Source organism: Hyaena hyaena, unplaced genomic scaffold (genome assembly GCF_003009895.1).
Source record: "Hyaena hyaena isolate Hyena2069 unplaced genomic scaffold, ASM300989v1 scaffold_104, whole genome shotgun sequence".
Lineage (NCBI taxonomy): Eukaryota > Metazoa > Chordata > Mammalia > Carnivora > Hyaenidae > Hyaena > Hyaena hyaena.
Genome location: NW_024080736.1, coordinates 992,902 through 1,017,222, shown reverse-complemented (window position 1 = coordinate 1,017,222; position 24,321 = coordinate 992,902). Strand labels below are relative to the sequence as shown.

The 24,321-nt window shown below is 49.8% G+C and overlaps 1 protein-coding gene across 1 annotated transcript in view; it reads right to left on the bottom strand.

The window, feature by feature from the left end:
• PRKCA (protein kinase C alpha) overlaps positions 1–24,321 on the bottom strand; it is a 401,970-nt gene that overhangs the window by 26,936 nt on the left and 350,713 nt on the right. The window contains exons 13-14 of the mRNA XM_039235921.1: positions 23,951–24,089; positions 2,494–2,574 (exon numbers count right to left, since the gene is read on the bottom strand). Coding sequence (XP_039091852.1) covers positions 2,494–2,574; positions 23,951–24,089 — 220 coding nt within the window. The remainder of the gene's footprint in view (positions 1–2,493; positions 2,575–23,950; positions 24,090–24,321) is intronic.

The following is a 24,321-nucleotide window of genomic DNA, read 5'->3' as shown; positions in this document are numbered from 1 at the left end:
GGCAGGATGTGAAAATGCACCCCTGAGGGGACTCCCCTGCAGGAGAGCAGCAGATCCTGAGCTCTTCTCTAGGAAGTGAAGCCTCCAGAGGAGCTTGGAGCAGAAGGAAGATGGAGGTGTGTGTGGGAGCGGTTGTGTGGGCGTGGCATGTGTGGGCGTGGCCGGTGTGTGGGCGGGGCGAGGGTGTGACTTTGCTGCAGGCCAGTCTCTTGCTGGCCAATCACGAGTCAGCTCATTGGATCTCTTGTGAAGCGCCTTGGAAACAGATCCTGTTTCCACCCAACCAATCTCTTTTGTTGACATATGCAAATGTGACTCAGTGAAAACAGCATTTGTTCCTGGACTCAAGAGTCAGAGCATTCAAGTGGGATCAAGAAGGGGAACTCAGCTTTTTGTGCCTTTATAAACAGTGTGGCTCTCAGGGGAGGGGGAGCGATCATTGAAATTTTATTGTCAGAATTCTAAAGAGGGGAAATTAACTCAAGGGGCAGGCCACTCGCGGTTGTCTCACTAATGATGGTTCTGGATAACTTGCTTTTCTGTGCTTAAAAAAATGGGGGGTATTTGGCCTGAGATGAACATTTTATTGGGGTTAAAAACCTAAATAAATAATCACAAACCATTTTACTAGTAATCAAGTTTTAACATCACTTCTCAGTTAAGGGCCAAATGTGGGCTAATGCTCTGAACCTTTTAATATCTAAGAGACTACTTTAGTATCTAAAAGATGTAAGACAATGATCATCAATGGCCTCCCACCCCAGAGGGAAAGCGCATGGTCTGTGATGACTTCCATGCTCACACGACCTGGGCTTCCCTTCCTTCTCAGACTTCAGTTCCCACTCCCTCTCTAGGCCACTTTGCTCTGGCCAGACTGGTGGTTTCCCATCCTTTTCTTAAACATGGCTACAAACTTCCACCCCAGGGCTTTTGCACTTACTGTTTCTGCCTCCCAGAGGGCTTTTACCACATATACGCACACGGGCATTCTCTTACTTTTTTTCTGGTCCTTACTTTAGCTCTACATGAGGCCCTCCTTGGTCATCCTCGATAAAATCTCAAGTCTCCTCCAGCACTACATCTTCTTTTCCTGCTTTGTTACTTCTTCTCTTATCACTATTCTGTATTTTCCTTATTTAACTCATCTACTGTCTCTCTCTCTCTCTAGACTGTAGGCCTCACGAAGGTAAGGTTTTTGTCTGTTATGCTTACAATAACCAAGCATTCAATAAGTATATGCCGAATGAATACACACGAGTCAATGGATGTCAAATGTCAGAAAGGGTGATTCTCCCCTCCCCCCGGAACAAAGATCCAAAGACTTCCTTGGGGGTAGCTTAGCTGCCCAACACAGGCATTTCTTCCCATTTTCTCAAGGCTTTTGGCTATGGAGGGTCAGACTCCTGGACACCAGTACTTGAGTGCTGGGAATTATAAAAAGCTGCCCACAGCAGAGTTGTTTTTGGGTACAACGACAGAAACCTGGCAGACAGATTCTCACCCGACCTGCTTCCCCTTGCTGAGCTCACAGGCACACTATGCTTCCCAGGCCTTTGCGTCTGGGGCCATGTGGCCGGTGGGCCACAGCGGGGAGAGATGTGTACCACACCTCTAGGCCTGGCCCCTAAAACATTCCATGCAACATCCCTTCTGCTCTCTCTTCACTGGCCGGTTGAGTAAGGAGGGGGTCCCTAGAGGAATACGAGGCCCTAAAAGATGGCAAGGCTTGGATGGCCATGTGGACCGTATTCCCACCCCACTCCCTGCCACCACATAGGACCCTGCCGAGAATGTAAAATAAATCCGTGTTGTGTGTTAGACCGCGGAGATGTTACGGTTGCTCGTTAAAGCGGCTACTGCAGCTATCCACCGACGCGGATATTAAGGCCGTATATTAAAACACGCCAGCCTAGGCCGTAATCCCCCTGGTTATCTGACCTACGCTGCCTTCCTCAAAGAAACCTAATCTGTCTTTTTTGTAACTGGAGGTTCAGCCTCCTTTCTCCTTTGTGAAAATTGCAACAAACTGCCAAGGGTGAGATAAGGAGAGATGGCAAGGAGCTATTAAAACGATTCTTCAAGTTTTACTGTCGTTTCCTCTGATAATAATAGCGATTATAGACACCAGGCAGCCGCTGGGGTAATGTGTGCAGACAAACGTTCCGGGGCCCATGACCCAACCCTGGTGCTGAGATCCTGAAAACCTACAGAGGCGCCTGTCATCCTCCAGGGGGCTCTTGTGTAGAATATGAAGGCTACATTGTCTGGGCCCAGGTTGTGGGGTTTTTATGACCAGGAGATGATTGCTGTGCCTACTCAATACAATCCACCGTCAAGGGGAAGGAGGTGGCAGATTTCTCCCTTGTTTACCTGGGTTAGGGAAGTCAGACCAGCAGCAACAGCTGTCAGGTCCCGCTACCGTGGCCCGAACCGAGGTGAAATAACTCACATTATCCAGCAATAAACAAGCATGAAAACATAGCGACACGTTACCTGCCCGGCTAGCATTTCATATAACAGAACGCCATAGGCCCACCAGTCCACGGATTTCCCATACGGCTGATAAGCGATTATCTGTGGGAAAACACACACATCAGTTACAATTAGTGGCAAATCAAGAAGCCTGTGTTGGAACAGATATGCCAAGCAGGTAGGCCTTTCTGCACCAAGGGGAAAGGCCCTGCAAATCAGAGACACCAGGAACTACCTCCCAGGAATTCACTAACCAAAACCTGTTTGGGAACAGTGCCTCTGAATCTTTCTGGAGAAGCCACAGAGTGCTGTCTGAAGGTACATTTAATTAACCTCACTGGTGACAAATATTTGGACAGTGAGGTGGATTTAATTTTCAGAAGAAGCCAGAGGTCATTCAGACCTAGGGTCTGGTAGATATGATAATCAAGCTATGTAACAGAATTTTGATGGTGGTCATAATGTATCTGAAGTTTTTCAAAACATTTTTAAAGAGATGTAAAATGATCCAATGTAACATTCGAAACTTGTTGAATCTTGATTCAAACCAAACCAACTGTAAAAAAAATCAGGAACATTAAAATGTGGTCTTGATTTAGATGTTAAGAGATTATCACTAATTTTGTTAGGTGGGAAAATGGTATGATTAGTTAAAAAGTGTCGTGTGTGTGTGTTTGTGTGTGTCTGTGTGTATACAAATCTTCTTTATCCATTCACCAATCAATGGACATTTGGGCTCTTTCCATAATTTGGCTATTGTTGATAGTATACAATGGAGTATTACTCAGCAATCAAAAAGAATGAAATCTTGCCATTTGCAACAATGTGGATGGAACTGAGTGTATTATGCTAAGCAAAATAAGTCAGAAAAAGATAAATATATGATTTCACTCAGATGTGAAATTTAAGAAACAAAACAGGAGGAGCCTAGGTGGCTCAGTCAGTTAAGCATCTGACTTCAGCTCAGGTCATGATCTCACAGTTCGCGAGTTTGAGCCCTGCATTGGGCTCCATGCTGACAGCTCAGAGCCTGGCTTCAGATTCTGTGTCTCCCTCTCTCTCTGCCCTCCCTCACTCATGCTCTGTTTCTGTCTCTCAAACATGAATAACCATTAAAAAACAAAAACAGATGAACATAGAGAAAGGGAAGGAAAAATATAAGAAAAATAAAAGATAAGAAAAAATAGGATACAAGACAAAATAAGAGAAAATAAGATAAAAATAAAAAGAGAGAGGGAGGCAAACCATAAGACACTCTTAAATACATAGAAAAAAAACCCCCTAAGGTTGCTAAAGGGGAGGGTGATGGGCATCAGGAGGGCACTTGTTGGGATGAACACTGGGTGTTATATGTAAGTGATGAATCACTAAATTCTACTCCTGAAACCATTATTACACCCTATGTTAACTAACTTGGACTTAAATAAAATTTTTTAAAAAATAGTAACTCAAATGAAGAGTCCTTTTTGGTTAGAGATGTGTGTATTTATGAGTGAAATGCATGAGAGATGAAGTATTTATGGGTGAAATGACATATCTTAGATTTGTTTTAAATACTTCAGCAAGATGGGCGGAATAGGGTCAGAACAGATGAAATGAGATGCCAAAATGCAGGCAGCCGGTGAGAAGCTGGGTGATGGGTCACAGAGTCCTGTCCCCGACTGCTCCCTCCACCTTTGTGGCTCTCCAAAGTACCAGAATAATCCTAGGGCCTGCCCTCACGGAAGAGGGGAACAGTGACTTGAATTTCTAGTTCATGGGCGATTAAAACACTGGCATAGCTGCCCAAGGCCCACAGTCCCTGCCCCCTCCCCCCACCATGGATCGAGCCCCCGGATTCCAGGTGAAGACATCCCACACCCCAACAAGTACTTGGCATGGCCATTTTACCATTTTGCACACACATTTGACTTTGAAATGTTCTAGGGTATGTTTTTAACGGTCCACAGTGTCTCATGAAACGTCCTGGGACAGAAAGAAACCTTCTGCATGTCTCTTCCTCTCCATTTCTTTACTGTATTACTAACATGTCTCCCTGTAGAACGAGCAACACAAGCTCTTGTGGCTTGCCTCGGCGTGGGCGGTGACAAGGGGGCACATGCTTGGATCTGGCAGCTTTAGAGCTCATTTTCTTGACAAGAAAATGATAACCAGAGGAACCTACGAGGGGGCCTTCATTTCTTTTTTAAACTCCCATTTGTTCTTTTTTGAAAACTCGGAAAATGCACACATACGGAGTATAAAAAGCCCTACCAAAACGAGCCGCTAAGCACCACCTGAGGATGGAAATTGACGCCTGTCATTCTAGTTCTAAGACAGGGAATTACTGGATCAAAGCTTGCCTTGACCAAGCAGAACAGCAAGAGAAATTCTCTCTGGGAGAGCAAAGGTGCACACTTGCTAAGCACCTACTATGTAAAAGATGCTCTAGGAATATTCTGGAGAACCCAATGCTGCAGAAATGATTATTCCTCCCATTTCATAGGTGAGAAAGCTGATGTAGCAAAAAGTTTAAGAGACCTGCCCAAAGCCAATCAGTTCATAAGTGGTGCTCTCTGAATACTGACATTTTTGTTTTAAAAATACAGTTTGTGGCTTTCAAATATATGTAATCATGCACACTGAGGCTCATGTTAATCCAAGGGTTTCGAAGATTAAAGAGGCTTAAAATCACCGTTTCAGTTGTACCTGTATTATTTCAACAGCACTTGAATAAAATTTATTCTTGTAACTGTATGAAAACCAGTCGGGGGAAATCTATTTTCATGGATCAGTGTTTTAGTTACTCTGTTTCTAACACAGGCGGAGCAGAGGCGCGTGTTGCTGTGGGAATTATCAGGCTGAGGATCGGTGGGGGCCGAGCGAGGGAAGTCAAGCCGCATTTCATATCCTCTAGTCTACCGCTATCTGAGCAACCTTACCAACCAGGCTCCTCTACTGGGCGGTAGAAAATGCCACCTGCGTGTGGAAAGCTGTCAGAGGTCAAGGGTATGGAAACCCTGTTTCTGGCCAGAATGATTCACAAAGTCTGAAAGCCAGGGCCGCCCCAAGAGCTTTGCTTTGTCTTTTCTCGACTCTTACCAGCTTTGGTTCAACTCGCTTTTTTATTTTCTGTTTCCACAGCATTAAACTCTCATGACTCCTGCTGATAACACCCTCTCCTTCCTCCAGGGCTTACCAAAGCACAGGGCCAAGTGCCAATGGGCTCATTTTTCTCCGCGATAGCCCTTGGCAGTCTCTGGAGCCCCCCAGCCCAGCTACTGGGCCGAGATGCAGTCATGCTGAATACTGCAGTGCCTTCGACTCTAATAACAGGACATGATCTGGAATTTAGCCAGAGCATTTCTTCTCAGAAAAGTTCACAATATCAGCCCTGACTTGTGCCCTCCACAAAACAGGAAGGTCCGGAGATCTAAGTTACAAGGTATAGGGTGCAACCTGACCATTGCAAATTTGCCTTAATTTTATTTTTTTAAGGTTTTTTAAAAAAGTTTATTTTTGAAAGAAAGAGAGTGAGTGAGCGCACAAGCAGAGGAAGGGCAGAGAAAGAAAGAGACTCAGGATCTGAAGCAGTTTCCAGACTCTGAGATATCAGCACAGAGCCCGATGCGGGGCTTGAACTCATGGACCACAAGATCGTGACCTGGGCTGAATGGATGCTTAACCAACTGAACTACGCAGGTGTCGTGCAAATTCATTTTTAGAAGGAAGCATGCTATCCTTTCAATGATGAGCTGCTACAAATATATACCTCCAATTACCCAAAATCCCACTGCAAAAAGGAAATGGTGTTAGAGAGCCCCATTTGAAGACACACATTTAGATACACATGTTTCAGGATGCTGGTTACCCCATCCCTTGTGAGCTGTCGCGACCTGCACTGTGCGGTACAGTAGCCACTACCCCCATATGGCCACTGAGCATTCGAAATGTGACTTAGTGAAAACTGAGATGTGCGCTAGGCGTAAAATACACATCGGGTTCTGAAGACTTAGGAAAAAAACCTAAAAGATCTCATTAGTATTTTGGATCTATTGGGTTAAATAAAATATGTTAAGCTTAATTTCACCTATTTCTTTTTTAGCTTTAAAAAGATTTTTTTTAATGTTTTATTTATTTCTGAGAGAGAGAGAGAGAGAGAGAGAGAGACAGCGTGAGCAGGGGAGGGTCAGAGAGAGAGGGAGACACACACTCTGAAATAGGCTCCAGGCTCTGAGCTAGCTGTCAGCACAGAGTCCGACACGGGGCTCGAACCCACAAACCGTGAGATCATGACCTGAGCCGAAGTCGGACGCTTAACTGACTGAGCCACGCAAGTGCTCCCTTTTTTAACTTTTAAAACTGCGGTGGCTAGGGGGTGCCTGGCTGGGTCAGTCGGTAGAACATGTGACTTTTTTTTTTTTAATTTTAAAATGTTTATTTAGTTTTGAGAGAGAGAGAGACACACACACACAGAGTGTGAGTGGGGGAGGGTCAGAGAGAGAGAAGGAGACACAATATCTGAAACAGTGACTTGATCTTGGGGTCGTGAGTTTGAGCCCAATGTTGGGTGTAGAGATTACTTAAATAAATAAATAAATCTTTAGGGAAAACAAAACAAAACACAAATATGGCTGCTACCCGCAGTTTGGCCTGCATTTTATTTCTGTTGGAAGGTGCTGGTCTACACCCCCTCACGGGCTCCTACAACCCACTCTGGTTCCTGGGCTCTTACTGGCCCAGGGAGTCAGCTTTGGGCTGAGCACCAGGCTCAGAGACCACAGAATGGATGGCGAGGCTCTTCGGTCTCTGCCCCCACTGGGGACGGGAGCAGGTGTGTCTGATGTGAGGGCCAATGGAGGCTTGCGGCCAAGCCCGGAGGGGGCTGAGATGGCAATTTGGTTTCCCACAGCAGAGAACCTCACAAAAGGGAGGCTGACTTGGCCGATCTCCCTTCAGCACATGGGAGGGCGGCCTGAAGCTTCAAAGACAGACCCCCGACAGGGCCACTGTCATTCGGCTTTACTGCTATTTGTCATTATGATCATTTTCCTTACACTTACATGAGCCAATTGCCTGGGGGAGATGTCAGGATGTTTCAAATGGCTGCCTGTCTTGTACAAGTAAGATATGAATGAGCTTTCTTCCAGCCTGGGCACCAGACCAGGAATGAGACGGGCTGGGGGAGGGGGGCTTCTCATCTCCGACCAGCCAAAGGCCACAGCTGCTGGAAAGGCATTGCTCTGAAGCCACCCACTTCCACCCTCTGCCAGGGCTACGTACTCAAAGGCCTCTCAAAGAAGACGGGGCTTCAGAAGTTTTGGGGGGCAGCATGGTAACAGCAACAGCAACCACGGCCATAAGCCGCGGCACCATCGTGGCACTCACTGCACACCGGGCTCCTTAGCTGTTAGCGCATTTAGCCCTCGTGAGACTTTTATGAGGTGGGAGCACCCCATGTCAAAGATGAGGAGGGGAGGGGGAGGCGCCCGCCCAAGGATACACGGCAAGGAAGCAGCAGCGCTGGGATTTGAACTCTGGGTCCTCAGACTTGGCATCTACACTTCTGACCTTTTCTCCAAACTGGAGATCGGCCCAGGACCCAGTGTGGCTCCCTAGACAGCTCTGGTGGGGACTGGCCCCCGAAGGGGTTCAATTGCTTCACAGGGTCACAGCTATGGAGACGGCCACTTGGCTCAGGAACACTGACTCTGGAGGATTTGTCTTAAGGGGCCCCCTGATATCACAACACGGGTGCAAGAAGACTCAGCTCCCATTCCTGGCTGTGCCCCAGCTGGGCCCTAGTCCTCGTTTCCACACTGTGTTCACTCACCGAGCCTCCTGAGCCTGCTCTAATAAGTGGCCTGACCGCAGAAGGCTCTCTGCAGGCCGCCGTCACAAAACAGCACTAGCCTTTGTGCAGAAAACATGCTTGAGGCCTTTTACTGTCTCAGGGAAACAAGAATATCTCTTCCTTTTATCAAAAATAAAAATATTTCAGGGGCGTCTGGGTGGCTTAGTCGGTTAAGTGTCCGAGTTTTGGTTTCAGCTCAGGTCATGACCTCACGGTTCATGGGATCGAGCCCTGTGTCGGGCTCTGCGATGAGAGCACAGAGCCTGCTTGGGATTCTCTCTCTCCCTTTCTCTCTGTCCCTCCCCTGCCTTGTTCTCTCTGAAGATAAATAAATAATTAAATTTTTAATTTTTAAGATATTTATTTATTTTAGAAAGAGAGAGAGAGAGAGACAGAGCATGAGTAGGGGAGGGGCAGGGAGAGAAGGAGACACAGAATCTGAAGCAGGCTCCAGGCTCTGAGCTGTCAGCACAGAGCCTGATGCGGGTATTGAAGTCATGAACCACGAGATCAGGACCTGAGCCGAAGTCGGATGCCCAACGGAGCCACTTCAGGCGCCCCGAAAAATATTTTAATGAAAAAATTATGGTTGTTTAAAAAAAATCCTAAGTTCCCAAGGGTAGACCATGGGACACGAGAGGTCCTCTTCATGTACATGGTTGAAAACAGTGATATGTCAAAATAGTACCATTTGGGGAAAAAAGAGGAGTCAGAGCATCTTCTGGGTGTTTTGTCCTGACAGCTGGGGCCATGAGCTCCCGAACCGTCCCCTCCACTCCCTCCTCTGGGGCCCACAGACCAGGCCACGTAGCTCCTGCAGCCTTGGCCACGTCTTGCAGAGACCACTTCCGTGCCCCCACTCAGCCCCAGGGTTCTCCCCAGCAGGGGCCGGGCCGCCCCCCTGCGCACTGGGCCCCGCCCAGCACCACAAAACCACCCCTAAGCTTGTGCCGGAGAAACAAGAGGATCTAATCCAAGCCCAAACTGTGGGCACCACTGACCTTTTAAGCACAAAATCCAAAGTGCCTATAGGAGTGCTGGGTTGCTAAGGCTGCAGGGGCCTCATGGGTGCTTTGCAAGTGTCCTCAGCGCACCTGAGTAGCTAAGTGGCTTGCATGAAGGTCACTGGGCTGGTTAGTGACACGGTCTCCTGACTGTGTCCCTTTCCTGCAGCACCAGGGTTGGGCCAGTGCAGGACACGTAGAAAAGTCTTCATGGTGGGTGAGGGTGAGGCACCCCCACCCTCTCAGCCAAGAGGCTTCCCGTTCAAATGCCATCTGGGTGGCACATCGAAGCCCAGAGTGCCTACAATACTGCACGGGAAGCACACCGCGAGGAGAATGCTCTGAACCTGACTTCTGGGGACCAGTTCTGCCACGTGGGAGCTGTGTGACCTTGAACAAGTTGCTTGGCCTCTCTGAGTTTCCATTTCTTCAGCTGTGATATTGACTGGAAACCTAGCACCCACCAGGTAAGAATGCGGTAGGGGATAAAACGGCATATCGCATAATAAAATGTGTTTATTGCAGGTGAACTGAACATATTAAATGGCTCCGTAGTGCCTAACGTCGGAAATAAGAAATGGCAGGCAGGCGAAAATGAATCAAGGCAGCAAAGTGAAGCTGGCTCCCAGGAGGACAAAGGAAACATTCTGCTATGAGAGATTATATGCGTCCTGTGTATTAAACACCCCGAATGAGTGCTGGCACCTGGCAATTCTCATCAACACTGAACCTTCCATTCATTCCACCTGCAAATATTAGCTTCCTATGGGCTGGACATTGCTCTAGGCATGGGGTACATAAATAAATAAAATAGATTTTAAAATTCCCTTCTTGTGCGATTAAATTAATTTTTATCAGAGCAGCAAAACTTCAGGTTTCTCTTTTTTCATTCACACACCCACCCTACTTCCTCCTTCCCTCTCTCCTGCTGTTTATGGCTAATTGCATGTTTTTTTGGGCTGGACACTCTGCTAGGGACAGGGATTAGGACTCTAACTAGGGAGACACAGACACGAAAATGGATACATAAAACTAAAATGTAATACCTTATATCAGGGATCTTAGCAAATCACATGAGAAATACCTGCTATGTTTGAAATCTTCAGACAAAATGCATTATATAAATATAAAGAGAATTGTCACAGGATGAAAATAACAGGTCTGGAGTCCAAAGTATATACTTTCTATTTAGACAGAAAGTGTGGCTCCATCTAGGATTGGAGAGGACAGAAAATGACTTCTCGAATGGCAACAAAGGTGCTTTACAATCTATTCATAGTACCCACCTCTTCTCCGACCCTGATGGTGCATATTATGGGAATAGAAAGCGAACAGTAGGGGCAGCTGAAATCCTGCTTCCCTGAAGGGTCAGAAGAGGAGTGACTGGCACTAAAATGGTTTGTAACGATTAACGCAGGCTTTAAAGAGCATCTCACACAAAAGGGATAAAAGAAGGAAGGAAGGAGACGGAGGGAGAGAGAAGCGAAGCCTGGAGGGAGACGGAGCCTGGTGATTACAGACCTCATTCCCAGATCTGTCCCTGACTTTCATTTAGCCGAGAAAGGCCAGAGGCTATCTATCTTTTAATTGATATAAATTTTAAAGTTTTTAAATTATTGGGGCACCTGGGTGGCTGAGTCGGTTAAGCGTGTGACTTTGGTTCAGGTCTTGATCATGTGGTTTGTAAATCTGAGCCCTGTGTCAGGCTCTGTGCTGACAGAGCCTGGAGCCTACTTTGGATTCTGTGTCTCCCCCTCTCTCTGCTCCTCCCCTGCTCGTGCTCTGTCTCTCTCAAAATAAACAAACATTAAAGGTTTTAAATTACTTTTTAATGTTTATTTATTTTTGAGGGGGGAAGGGTAGAGAGAGAGAGGGAGAGAGAGAGAATCCCAAGCAGGCTCTGCACTGTCAGCACAGAGCCCGACGTGGGGCTCAAACTCATGAACCATGAGACCATGACCTGAGCTAAAATCAAGGGTTTTCGATGCTTAACAGACTGCGCCCCCCGGGTGCCCCAATTAATACATTTTTTAAAGTCTTAGGGTCACAGCAGAACTGAATGGACCATACCGAGTTCCCACACGCTCCACCCCCCACCTGTGCAGTCTCTCCCCCCATGAACATCCCTCACCCGAGTGGTCTGCTTGTTACAACTGATAAACTACACTGTCGCATTATTACCGTCCAGAGTTTAGTTGGGGCTCACTCTTGGCATTGCACGTTCCACAGGTTTTTGAAAACAGATCTTGACATGTATTGACCACTGTGGAGTCGTACAGAATCTCACTGGCCTCGCCATCCTCCGTGCTGCCTCCTCCACTAACCCATGGCAGCTACTCATGTTTTTTCCTGTCTTCATCGAGCTGCCTTTTCTATTATGTCCTAGAGGCAGAATCACCCAGCACGCAGCCTTTTCAGATTGGTTTCGTTCACGTAGCGATACTCACTGAAGCTTCCTCAGGGTCTTTTCACGGTTTGACAGTTCACTTTTTTCGGGCTGAATAATATTCCACTACGTAGCTGCATCACGGTTCAGTTAGCTGTTCATCTGCTGAGGACACCGTGGTTGCCTCCAAGTTTTGGCAATCATGGAAAAGTGGCTGCAAACATCTGTGTGCAGGCTTTGTGCGGACATAAATTTACATTTCATCTGGGTGAATGCTGAGGCGTGTGACTGCTGCATTTATGGCAAAGACCATGGTTAGCTTCGTCAGAAACTGCGGACTGTCTTCCAAAGCGGCTGGGCTGATGCTGGGGAAGCCGCAATTCTGAACAAAGTGCCTGCCTTTCCAGGCTGCAAAAAAATACCCCCTGCACCTGGCATTTCTCTGCCTCTGGGATGTGTGCTACGGAGTTGTGGCAGGTGATCTTCTGTGACCCTCGGGGCAGGCATTAGTGCTGAGTTACATGTGGGAAAGTGTTTCAAGTCTTTGTGATTCTTCCCAGGAAACGCTAATCTCCTGCTTGGGCTAATCTCTCTAGCTCCTCGGTAACACGTGCTGGTCACAGAAGAAATCAGCGTGCTGACAGTGAAATAGGTCTGGGAAAACATCCTTCTAATTGACTTGGTTACCCGACCTCTTCACCACAACGTCGATAATCCCTTGTTATGCTGAAGAAATCAAACACGTCTTTAGACACTCCCCCCCCAGCCTGATGTTTTCAAGAACCTTCTCGACAGTGAGATACATCCTGATACTAACAGTAATAGAGGTCAAATTGGAATCCAAGTTACCCGGAGCATAGACCTTAGGCCATGCTTTGCCGGGCACTGCTGTTTACCCTTGGGGAAATCGAGGCACAAGTAAGCTCCGGTGTAGTGACACACGGTGGGAACACAGCAGAGCCCGGACTCAGCCTGGCTCTTGCGTTTCTGCTCTCCCGGTGACCCCTCTCTGCAAGCAGGAGATGGGAACAGGACAAGGTCATCTGAGACACTGCTTCTGACCTTGAGACCTCCATTCACTCCTCAAGCCTGTTTTGCTTGATAAGAGAAACGATAACGTTGACCGCGACTCTATAAAATACCTCTTGGCTGACGACATGACTTACCTGGCCTGAATGCAGGACTCCATTCGGGCCTAGGACGGGTCCTTCTCTAACATTTGGGGGATGCCAGGGGGCACCGGCACAAGAGTGACTAAGGCCCACATACCAAACCAAGGTCTGAATCCACGTTACAAATCGAGCCAACCAACGGTTACATGTTCTCTCCTACCCCCCGGACCGATCTACCCTCCTGTTATCAGTCAGCTCAGGCTGCTGGAACAGACCACCACAGACTGAGCGCCCGAATCCACATTCATTCACCTTCTCATAGGTCTGCAGGCTGGAAGTCCAACATCAAGGTGCCTGCCAGCACAGGTGCTCTCTCGCGGAACCTTCTCCTCTCGGCTACAGCCAGCATCCTTCTCCATGCGTCCCACCCAGCCCTTCCGCTGTGACGGTGTGCTTCTGCTGTCTCTTGGTCTTCCCGTAAGGACCCCAGTCCTATCAGCTCAGGGCTCCCCTCTAAGGACCTCATTTAACCTTGAATACTTCCGTAAAGGTGCAATATCTCTGCGTACAGTCACACGGGGGGTTAGGGAGCAACATGGATTCTGTGGGGATGTAAGCCAGTCCGTAATGCCTCTCAACCACCTGGAGGGGCAGGCTGGACCCCTTAGGTTCCACCCACTTCTCTTCTTAGTCCTTTATCATGTCTATAAAGGCCCTGTGCACCCTGACCTGCACGTCCAAGCTCTGTCCGGCTGTCCCCTGCACACGGCCACCAATGGGCTCTCTGTCGGACACAGCAGTCGGGGTGGTGTCCCTAGGAAGAATGGATCCTAGAGAGAGACCCGTGAACGTCGTGGAAGGGAGTTCCCAGGCCCCCAGGGGCATGCCCCTCAAGCCCTACAGCTCCTCTAACCCTATGAGGAGCCCTAAGGCTGGAGGAGGGCCAGGGGAGAACCTTCTCACGTCGGGGGCGGCCACCTCCAGTCTGTGGGCCAGCTCCGGCCTGCTCCCATCTGTGTTCAATCTGCTTGTGAGCAAATGAAAAATGAAAAGAAAAAAAAAAAAACAATGTAAAAAAGACTATCAGCCTCTTGGCAAGAACAGCTCAATTTTGCCTCTTGGTAAAATCTAAAATTCAGATTAGCTCAAAGCCCGAAACACTTACTCTCTAGCCCTTAGCAGAAGAAGTCTGCTGATCTCAGCTCTAAAATACAGGGCGGGGCCTCCCCTTGCCTGGGTCCTCAGCACCTTTGAGAGTTGCCCTTTCCGGGGTGTTGTGTTGCGGAGCCTTCCATTGGTCAACACAGACCTGGAAACCTGCTGCCTCCGAAACTGGCCACGGTGACCCCTCCCATCCTGCGTGTCTGCCTGCAGGGTAACAACGCCACCCTCTCCCCAACAGACAGATGGGCATCACCTCCCTTAGAATCGGGGCTGGCTCTGGGACTTGCCTTGACTTATAGGATGTGGTTGAAGTGACACAGGTAAGCTTCAGGTGCAGCTTCAGGGGACTTACGGCTTCCGCTTTTGCCCTCTTGGGAACCGGCCACTGTGCTGAGCTCTGGATAAACTATAGAATGGTGACAGACCTTGTGGAAAGGCAGACCACACACAGGGGAACCCAGGGGGCCTTGGCCAACAGCCAACAGCCCGAGGTCACCTTGAGTCCTCCGGGGCCGCAGAGCCATGGCAGCCAAGGCCCCCAGCAGCCGGGAGGAGTCCACCCTGCCGAGTCCTGCCTGAGGTTCTGACCCACAGAATCACCATGTTAATGAGGTTGTTGTTCTGACCCATTCAGTCTGGGGGCAGTGACGCAGCAGCAGATAACTGAAACAACCGTCAAATCACAGGCAAAAAAATGTACGGAGCGTTTCTGCTGAGGCAGCGAGGGCAAAACTCACTAAATCTTCAAAGTTATGCTTTAAGAAAGATGCTGTGATTATCCCCATTTTACAGATGTCTCCCTATGTTCTTAAAGAGCAGAACTGCAGCCAGAGCTCACTATACAGTGATGCAGTAAAGGCCACCTGAAATCAACTAGGAAGCTTCCCTTCAGGACCGGATGGTCTGCGTGGGGCCAAAACATAGGAAAACGGACTCAGTCCAGAATCGAATGTATTTGTCACCTGCCTGTCAGTCCCCCTTCAAGTGGTCCTCAAACTCAGTCACGGCACCCTGTCACTGGTCTCTCTCAGGGCAGTGGATGGGGTGGCTGGTGCCGGGGAACCGGACAAGGTGGAGAGCCCGGCGCCCACCCGGGACCCTCCCTACCTCAGGTCTCCTCTGCCTAACAGGGAGCTGTTCCAAATGTCCACTGTGTACCCAGACAAAATAACTACTTGTGCAGTAACGGAGTGACTTAGGAATCAAGAGTCGATCTTGTGCCCACGGGAGCTTTACTTGTTGGAATAAAGGACCTTCCAGAATGGAGAGGTCTCACAGTCTGGTGGTCTTTCTACAAGTGTGCGGTAACAGGGCAGTAAGTGACAGCCTTAGGGCGGGACTTGGCCACTGACTGTGTTAGGGCAGCAGGTCTGCCCTTCAGGGCCCAGGGTCCCTGCCCAGCCATTTGCCACCTATGAGGCTTGGGAGGGTCACCTGTCTTCTCCACGTCTCCTTTTCCTTGTCTGTAAAACTGGGATAACGCCACCCGCCTCAGAGGCCTCGTGTAAGGTTTCTGTGGGACAACAGACACACACGCATCGTACACGGGAGGGAGCAAGTTGGGGTTGGTCATCGCTCTCAAGATATGCTCCCCTCTTGCAAAGTTAAGAGGTGAGAAATCTCTGACCCTTTTTCTTTTCTTTTTTATTTCTAGGAGAGAGAGAGAGAGAGACAGTGTGAGCAGGGGAGGCTCAGAGAGAGAGGGAGACACAGACTCTGAAATAGGCTCCAGGCTCTGAGCTGTCAGCACAGAGCCCAACGCGGGGCTCGAACCCACGAACCGCGAGATCATGACCTAAGCAAAAGTCGGGCGCTTAACCAGCTAAGCCACCCAGGCGCCCCATCTCTGACCCGTTTTAACAGGATGTAAACGGATCCCCGAAGGAACACAGCTGCAGCATGCGGGGAGTAAAGGCTCCAAGTGATACAGGGCCTCTGCGAACAAGTCTGAGGAGCGCGAGGGCAGGTGCTCTACAGCGATGCAACGAGGCGCTCATGGGGTACCCCTGAGCTGACCTCTGAGGGGCAGCAGACCGGCCCTGGGTTCAAAGCCCAGGTCTGCCCTGAATGGGGCCTGTGGAGAAACATGGCTGCATCTCTTTTCACCTTGGGTTTGTCGTCTGGAAAACAGAGCCACTGTTTCCAAACTTGCAGAGTCGACTTAACGATCAGTTAAGACAGAGTCAGCAAGGCGCTTTGCCCTGGGTCCAGCTAACCCAGAGGAGCTGGTTTATCTCTGGAGGAAGGACTAGAAGGAAGTTGGGAAGAAGGAGGGGGCCCGCAGGGGCCTCGAGGACCACAGAGGGGGCCGAGTGCTCCGGAGAACGGGCTACGCCGATAAAACTCTGAGGCCAGGTGACGTAAGAGAGCTGCAGGCAGATGATAACATACATGAGATAATATAACCAGCAGAGTCCCTGGAAAGGAGCTGAGGAGAGTCACACAACTTAAGAACTGCCCAAAGGAAAGCTTGGCCTTGGCTCTTTTTTTTTTTTTTAATTCTTACTTTATTTATTTATTCTTTTTCTTAAATAGTTTATTGTGCCTTGGCTCTTTAAATATTTCTTGGAAAGAAGGCGGCTGCTTCATTTCCTCCTGCAAAGCCAGAGGCACTGGACCATGACCTTGCACAGAGGGACGCTGGCCTCCGAAAGCTAGCAAGCCGCCCTTCAGCTTCCCATTCTCCTTTAATGAAGCGCTTTCCGGGCTTGCCTGTGTCGGTGTGGCGTGGGGCCGGGGGTATTGAGGTGCCGACCCTGGATGGAGCTCTGGCCGGTGCTGACTGGCTGCTCTCTCTCTCTCAATACCCCTCCCCCGCCAACACACACCCACACCTTTCTTCTCAGCTGGGCAAGGGCTAATTTACTGCTTGGCTGCGTGCACCTCGTGAATTCTTTTCTCATTTAACCACCAGGTCCTGTTTTATTCTCCATCCCATTCTACAATCGTTTCCCCAAAGGCCAGGTCGATATTCCGGCACGTTGGGCGGGTCTGGGGAACCCAGGCTGGTGACCCACCATTTTGGACACTCGGGGCCCCCAGCGCACTGGCTCTCATGGGCTGATGAGGCATGTGGCTGCCCCCTGCCGCCCATCTCGTGCCACCAGCCTCACCCTGCTGGCAGCCTTGGGAATCACCCAGCGACCTGCATGGAGCTCCCCACCTCTCAACGCCACAGCCTCGGCTCTGCTCTGTGGCCGAGCGCCCTCCTCCACAGCAAGGACACGGCATTTTGCACCTGCTCATCCCAGATACCCTCCGTCCATCAGGTGCTGCTCAGGCCCCGGGCTAGGGCTCCGCAGCGAACGAAACAGCGATTCTGCCCCGGGGAGCTGGGTGGGCTGGACAGATATGGACACACACGGGGACCTGCCATAGTCTCTCCCAGGGTGATGAACGGCATGGGAGGGGAGCAGCGAGGGGGCAGGAGTGCTGAATGGGGGCCGGAGGTCTGCAGGGTTAAACAGAGTCCCCAGGAAAGGTGGCCTCCTGGAGGCGACGTCTGAGCTGAGGTGCAGGAGGAAGGCACGCGGAGGGGAAGGTAGCCCAGGTAGAAGGAAGGAAAGAGCGAAAGCTTTTGGAAGAGTCTGGGGAATTTGGGGAGCAGTAAGGAAGCCAGTGTAGCTGGTCTGGGGACATAGGGGTGAGGGGTGGAGGGCGAGGTGAGAGATGAGGTGAGAGAGGGAAGGGGCACAGAAAACAAAGGGGCTCAGGCCACTGTGAGGACCTCAGCTTCTTCAAGATGCCTATTTCAGAGACAAAGCCCCTCCTCAGCCCTTGAGGCGACGTCCTGCCCTTCAGTCACTCTCCCCCGCTCCCCACCCCCCATCTGAACCTCGTCTCAGCTCCCCTGTTCTGACAGACACTGCTCTCTGGCCTCGCTCACCTGTTCCCACGACCTGCTCGGTCACGTCCAGGTGCAGGCGCCTGGCGTCCCCTGGAAGGGCCCCGGCCTGGACCAACCCCTGTTCCCTGGCACCCAGAGAACTGTGTCCTGCTGGGCAGTTCCTGCGTGTGGGTCGCGGGCTGTCCCCACTGAGCGGACCAGGGCGCCTCCCACCCCCAGGTCCCCACCCCACCCTTCCCAGTGAGGATGATCTCCACGTTCTTCCTCCCTCCTGATCCTGTGTTCCCCTCCCTCCTGACCTGTGGGGTGTTCTCTCTCTCTCTCTCTCTCTCTCTCTCCCCCCTGCCCCTTCCTGGATCTTCATTTTTCCTATCTGGGCATTTTCCCTCTGGTCTAGAAACATGCTCACATTACTGATGCTTCCTGCATCTCGCTTCCCCAGAGGGACCGTCCATCCACCTTCCCTTGATCACTTATCATACATTCCCCCGCCCCCCACGGTTCCAGCCTGGCTGCTGACGCCCCCCCCCCCTCCCACTCAGGGTCACCGGGCTTCTGCTGTGTCATCACCACATGCTCTTAGGCAGGGCTGGCTCCCTGCGGCCAGATCCTTTCCCCTGTCCCCACTCCTTTGACCCCCGCAGTCCCTGGCCATCGCTGAGTTCACGAGCACTTCTCTTCCTCAGTGTCTAAGACCCTGGGGCTCCCTAGCACTTCCACTTCTCTGGATGCCCCTGGTCTTCTTTTCTCCCACTCCTAAAATGTGGTTCCCCAGAATGTGACCCTTGCCCCCCCTCCAGAACAGGTCACAGCTGGTGGCCCATTGGCTGGATCTTACCTGCGTACATTGCTCTTATGTTTGTCTTTTTTACAGTTATTTATTTATTTTACAAGGGAGAAAGCGTGAGTCAGGGAGGAGCAGAGAGAGAGGGAATCCCAAGCAGGCTCTGTGCTGTTAGTGCAGAGCCTGATGTGGGGCTTGATCCCATGAACTGCGAGATCATGACCTGAGCGAAAGTCGAATGCTTAATTGACTAAGCCACCCAGGCGCCCTTCTCTTGATATATTTTACACCCAACTTTGAGCAATTGGGCAAATTCTACATAAAAACACAGACTTCTGGTGGCTGCCACTTCTGTGGCACTGGGCTGGCCTTCCCGTAGAGACAGAAGAAGGCAGGGGCCCTCAGGTTGTGTCTCTGGCTCCCTGACCTCATCCAGCCCCCAGCCCTCATGGGAGTCTGCATGTTGGCTTGTGGCTGGCTGGGCTGTAGGGTGGCCCACAGATTGCTCCCCAGTTCCCTCGGCCACATGGGGGGTGCCATCCGCTCTGGTGGAGGGGAACGTGGTCTCATTCACATCTCTTGCTCTATGGTTCGCCTGGGCTGCCGTGGCCCATTTCAAACTGCCTCTGGCTCCAGGCCCCCTCTCCAGTCCCTGCTGGCTCCCTTTCCATGCCGAGCATGCCAGGCACCCAGCAGGCATTCTGAATATCTGGCTTCTAAGGGGTCTGCCCAGTAGTAACAGTGGGAATACGCCCCCAAGTCACTGGCTGCAGGCAGAGAGAACTGAGACTCAGGCCCCCAATCCCAGGTCAGATGGATGAGCACCCATCTTCTCCTACAAGATGTCACGTGTGTTGTACAACACCTTGGCACTCATCGTTAACTCCCCAAGTGAACCGGGAGTTTTCTCTGATCTCTGGAGGTGGGGTCATAGGTGGAAAGAATACCAGGGCTCTAGGGTCAGAATGTCTCAGGTCCAAATCCTACCCTGGCCTGTTATCAGCTGGTGCATGGCCTGGGACGTGTCACTTCACCTCTGCTCAGGGATAAAATGTGACAAAGCACAAGATGTGCTCAGAGGGCTTGGTACAGAGGAGGCAGTCACTACTACATCACGGGTCACACCCATCGTGTGTAGTCTAACTGCCCCCTGCCACACGAGGGTTTGGCATGACACAGCACCACACAGGGCTCAGAGGTCCACCAGCCAGAAGCAAGTCCTTCCCCTCTGCCACCTCTTTCTTCCAGGAAACAGTAGGCAATGCTAGTGTCCACAGTCTGATTCAGGGAGGGGGGTCCTGACCCTGTAGAGGGATTTCACTCTCAGATGGGGGATTAAATTCAGATGCAGCTTCTGTGTACCCTTCTCAGGGACCTGCGCTGACCCCAAAGAATTCTTTCTATGTCAAAGCCAAGAGTACCTGTCACGTCAGGCCCAGGAATCATTTTCCGATTAGTGCCCCTTTTGTGGGTTTCCAACTCAATGCCAGAAGTCCTATCTGTTGGTGACATTTCCTGCCTCAGCACGTCTTCACTGGTTAAGGGGATGCCACAATATTAATCCGTTTCAAGGGTTTTGAACAAACAGTCATAAATATTTAAGCCTCCGCTTTGCCTATTAAGGAAAATGCCATCGAAGATAATTATTTTTGCCTCTGCCTGACACAAAGATTTACACAGACGACAGGATGATTTTAACCTCCAAGCAAAATTCCGAAACCTTGAACCCAGATGGTCTTCTTCCTCACTGCAATTATTCCCATGGCTGAATGTGCCAAACTCCCGGGGCCCATAGGGGGAAGATGCTGGCTAAAGGTAAGACAGCCTGCAATTATTGCTGAGTGAGCTCCCAAAGTGGTGTAGCTAATTTGCCCATGAAAGCCAACTAGGATCTAAACACAGATTTTGGGGGGACCTGGGTAGCTCAGTCGGTTAAGTGTCCGACCTCAGCTCAGGTCATGATCTCACAGTTCATGGGTTTGAGCCCCACATCGGGCTCTGTGCTGACAGCTCAGAGCCTGGAGCCTCTTTCGGATTCTGTGTCTCCCCCTCTCTTTCTGATCCTCCCCTGCTCATGTGGTCTCTCTCTCTCTCTCTCAGAAATAAATAAAACATTAAAAAGAATGAAAAGAAAATAAACACGGATTTTGGTGTCTGTTTGCGTGAGGGTCACGTCTTCCACACCGTATAGCTTGTCAAGGACAGGGCCCGTCGGATGCAGGATGCCAGGGGCACCCTGTGTGTCACAGTGAGTGTGCAGAGCGCCCTCTGCAGCCATCAATCACCCAGGATCAGGGCTCTGGTTTGATGACGTGGGCAGCACAGCGGGGAGCCCGATGGTGAAGCCTGGTTTGCACGCTTCTTAGTAATGTGGCCTCAGACCCTCACTCACTGCCCTGGGCACCTCGTCCTAAACAGGCTGTGGGGACCACCTGAGGGAGGCTGCGCAGAAGACTATGCGGCTCAGGTGCAATGCGGCGGATGAGTCAGGTGAACGATAAGCATGGCAGGACCAGCTCGTCTCGCGCCAGACAGCACTGCAAGCTACAGGCGATGACCTCATGAGGTACGCGTTATTACCCCCACTTCACAGGTGAGGAAACTAAGGCAGGGGAATGCTTAAGCAACTTGCCCAGGTGGTAGAGGCGTAATTAAATATGAGGACTGAAGTTCTAGAAAGGGTTCAGATGAAAAAGTCAATCTCCAAAAGTTACATGCTGCACAACTCCATCACGTGACATTAATTTTTAGGAACAAAATTTTTTAGTGTTTAATTTTTGAGAAAGAGAGAAAAAGTACAAGTGGGGGAGGGGCAGAGAGGAAGGGAGGCACAGAATCTGAAGCAGGTTCCAGGCTCTGAGCTGTCAGCACAGAGCCTGACATGGGGCTTGAACCCATGAACTATGAGATCATGACCTGAGCTGAAGTTGGATGCTTACCCAACTGAGCCACCCAGGCGCCCCTGTCATGTGTGTGACATTCTTAAAATAACGAAGTTACAGGATGGATAATTGGTGAGTGGTGGCTGAGGGGCAGGGATGGGGACTGGAGGGAGTGTGGGAAGAGGTGGACGTGGCTATGAAAGGCCATAGGGAAGGGATGGAACCCTCCTGTTTCCTGACTGTGGTGTTGGAGAACTGAATCTACACACAGGATCACGTTGCACAGAACTAAACATACACACGAATAAGCACAAGTTCAAAAGGAAAAAAAAAAGCCCCAAAGTTACCAAGATACATTAGAGAAGCATGTTTACTTGGAGGAGGGAAGTGGGAGTTTATCAAATACAGTTAGATGAGAAACCATCATGAAGAATGTGGTGGGATGTGCTGTGGCCCCTTCCCCAAAGGTGGGTGCATTCGAACCCAAGAATCTGTGCATGTGTTAATTTTATTTGGTAAAAGGTACTTTGCAGATGCGATTAAGGATCCTAAGACAGAGGGACGCCTGGGTTATCTGGGTGGGCCCCCACGTAATCACAGTGGTCCTTAGGCGAGAGAGGCTGTGGGGTTGAGGTCATAAAAGACAGAAATGGTAAGGCGCTATGCCACGTAGAGGCTGGAGAAAGGCAAAGCAACAAGACTCCCCCCTCTTCCCCTCCCAACCCCCCGAGCTTCTGGAGGGAGTTTAGCCTTGCCGACAACTTGACTTTGACCCCGTGAGACGGATTCTGGACTTCTGACCCCCAGAGAGGTAAGGTAATAAATCTGTATTGTTTTAATCCATTAACTGCAGGACTATTCTTTGTAGCAGCAATAAGAAACTAATACAATGGAGAACATTGAGGGGAAAAAAAGATGACAAACATCATTGTTTGGAACGTTTCATCTCTGTGGGAGGCTGTCATGCTTGGTAATACCAGGTGGCTGAGGTGGTATTGAACACAGAAAGCTATCTGTTGGATCCCATATTTGTTTGATCGCAGAGTCTGGGTCTTAATGGAGAAGAAGTTCAAACTATCTTCCTGCCTAAAAGCGCTGCCATTCCCTGTCACCACACTCTTAAGAGTAGCTGGTGGGTGTTAAATGGAGCAGGCAGAGAAGGTGTCAGGGTAAACACTGCATCAGGAAGTTGTATTTTTACCGTATGATCTCCCTATTTTTCATGTTTGAAAAATATACCTCTTCAAGCTCATGTTATGCCTGGAGATTGCGATGCATGAGTTCTTTGTGGAGGGGAGGGGAAACCCCACTGAGTTATGTATCAAGATAACATGTCACCTTTGTGGTTGAGAATTTAAGTTTCTAAGTCAGTGTTCTAAGTCTATGTTTCCGCACCGTCTGGGCATATAACAAACAAGCTCTTGACAAAGGGGAAAAATTAGCTTCCCTCTTGGGATCCTTGCTACCACTGAGGGTCTACTGGATACAGAACACTGAGTTCGGCATTTCTGCCCTCACAGCGATTCTACAGGGAGGATCTTATCATCTCTAACTTGCCACTGTGGAAATGGGTTCAGAGAGTGTCAGTGATTTGCCTGGGTTCCCACAGCCTGTGGCGAAGAGAGTTGGGACTGAAGCACACATTGGTCTGATTTGTATGCGTGTGTCTTTTTCATCATACCTACTGCCTCTAAGATAAACATGTGGGGCAACAGGTTAAATAAATGCCCAAGGAGCTGCCAACAGCTAGCCCGGAGCTCTACAGGAGGGAAGGAAGACCCAACTTTGTTACTTTCTAGCCTGCTGCAGCTCAGCTGGGAAGAAACTACTCCCTCCACAGGGCTGTGTGGGGAGAGAAAGCAGGCTACACAGCACCCCAGGGTGACAGTCCCCCCCAATGGCTGGCATGTAGGAAGATTCACAGCAGGAAGAAAAGGACTCAGTATGTGTCCTAACAAAGATGAAGAAATGCGGCCACTGTTGCAAACACACATCTCAGAACCACTCCCTTTACAGACCACGCCGAAATGCTCTTCCTAGATCAAACACCACGATCAAGTCCAGGGTGTCATTTAGAGAACGAATCACTTGCATTTCACCAAAAAGCAAGCGTTGGAAGGAACCACCTTCTGAGCCAGTTTCCCCATGCAGAACGTTTTTTACGAGCCAGATCCCCCTTTCTCTGCCCAAAGGTGGAGCTTCAATTGTTTTGACCATGACCGTGTAAGAAATCAATTTCATTTACCACGCAACCCGGTCACAAGTGCACAGAACACAGCTCTACGAAACAAGATACAGTCTCACTGTGTGACAAGCTCTCCTACATGTTTTCTATTTCACTCTACTTTAGTCTAGTTGAGTCCATTTTGTGCTCACTGACTTAGGGGTTCACTAATGATTCTCGGTTGGTTGTATTTGCTATTTGAAGGGTCTGGTCTAGAAAACAAGGGGAGTCGGGGTCCCTACCTCTGGGGCAATGTAATCTGGAGTCCCACAGAAGGTCCTGGTTGTGACTCCATCCATCATGTGTTCTTTGCACATCCCGAAGTCAGCAATCTTGATGTGCCCTTCCGAGTCCAGCATGACGTTGTCTAACTTCAGATCCCTGCAAAGGAAGCAGGAGAGAGAGTATCAGCGCTCTTCCCATGACAGCATGGTTTGCTCTGGAGCTAGTGAGACCCAAGGATATCTGACTAGCCCCCACCTCAGTGGCATATTAACTACGGGTCCCAGGAGAGCTGGGACAAGGAAATGACTGGCTTTTTTTTTCTTTTTAAATCTCCAGAGCCTAATGTAGCACTAAAGCCATCAGAGATAGTTAATACAAGTGCACCGAA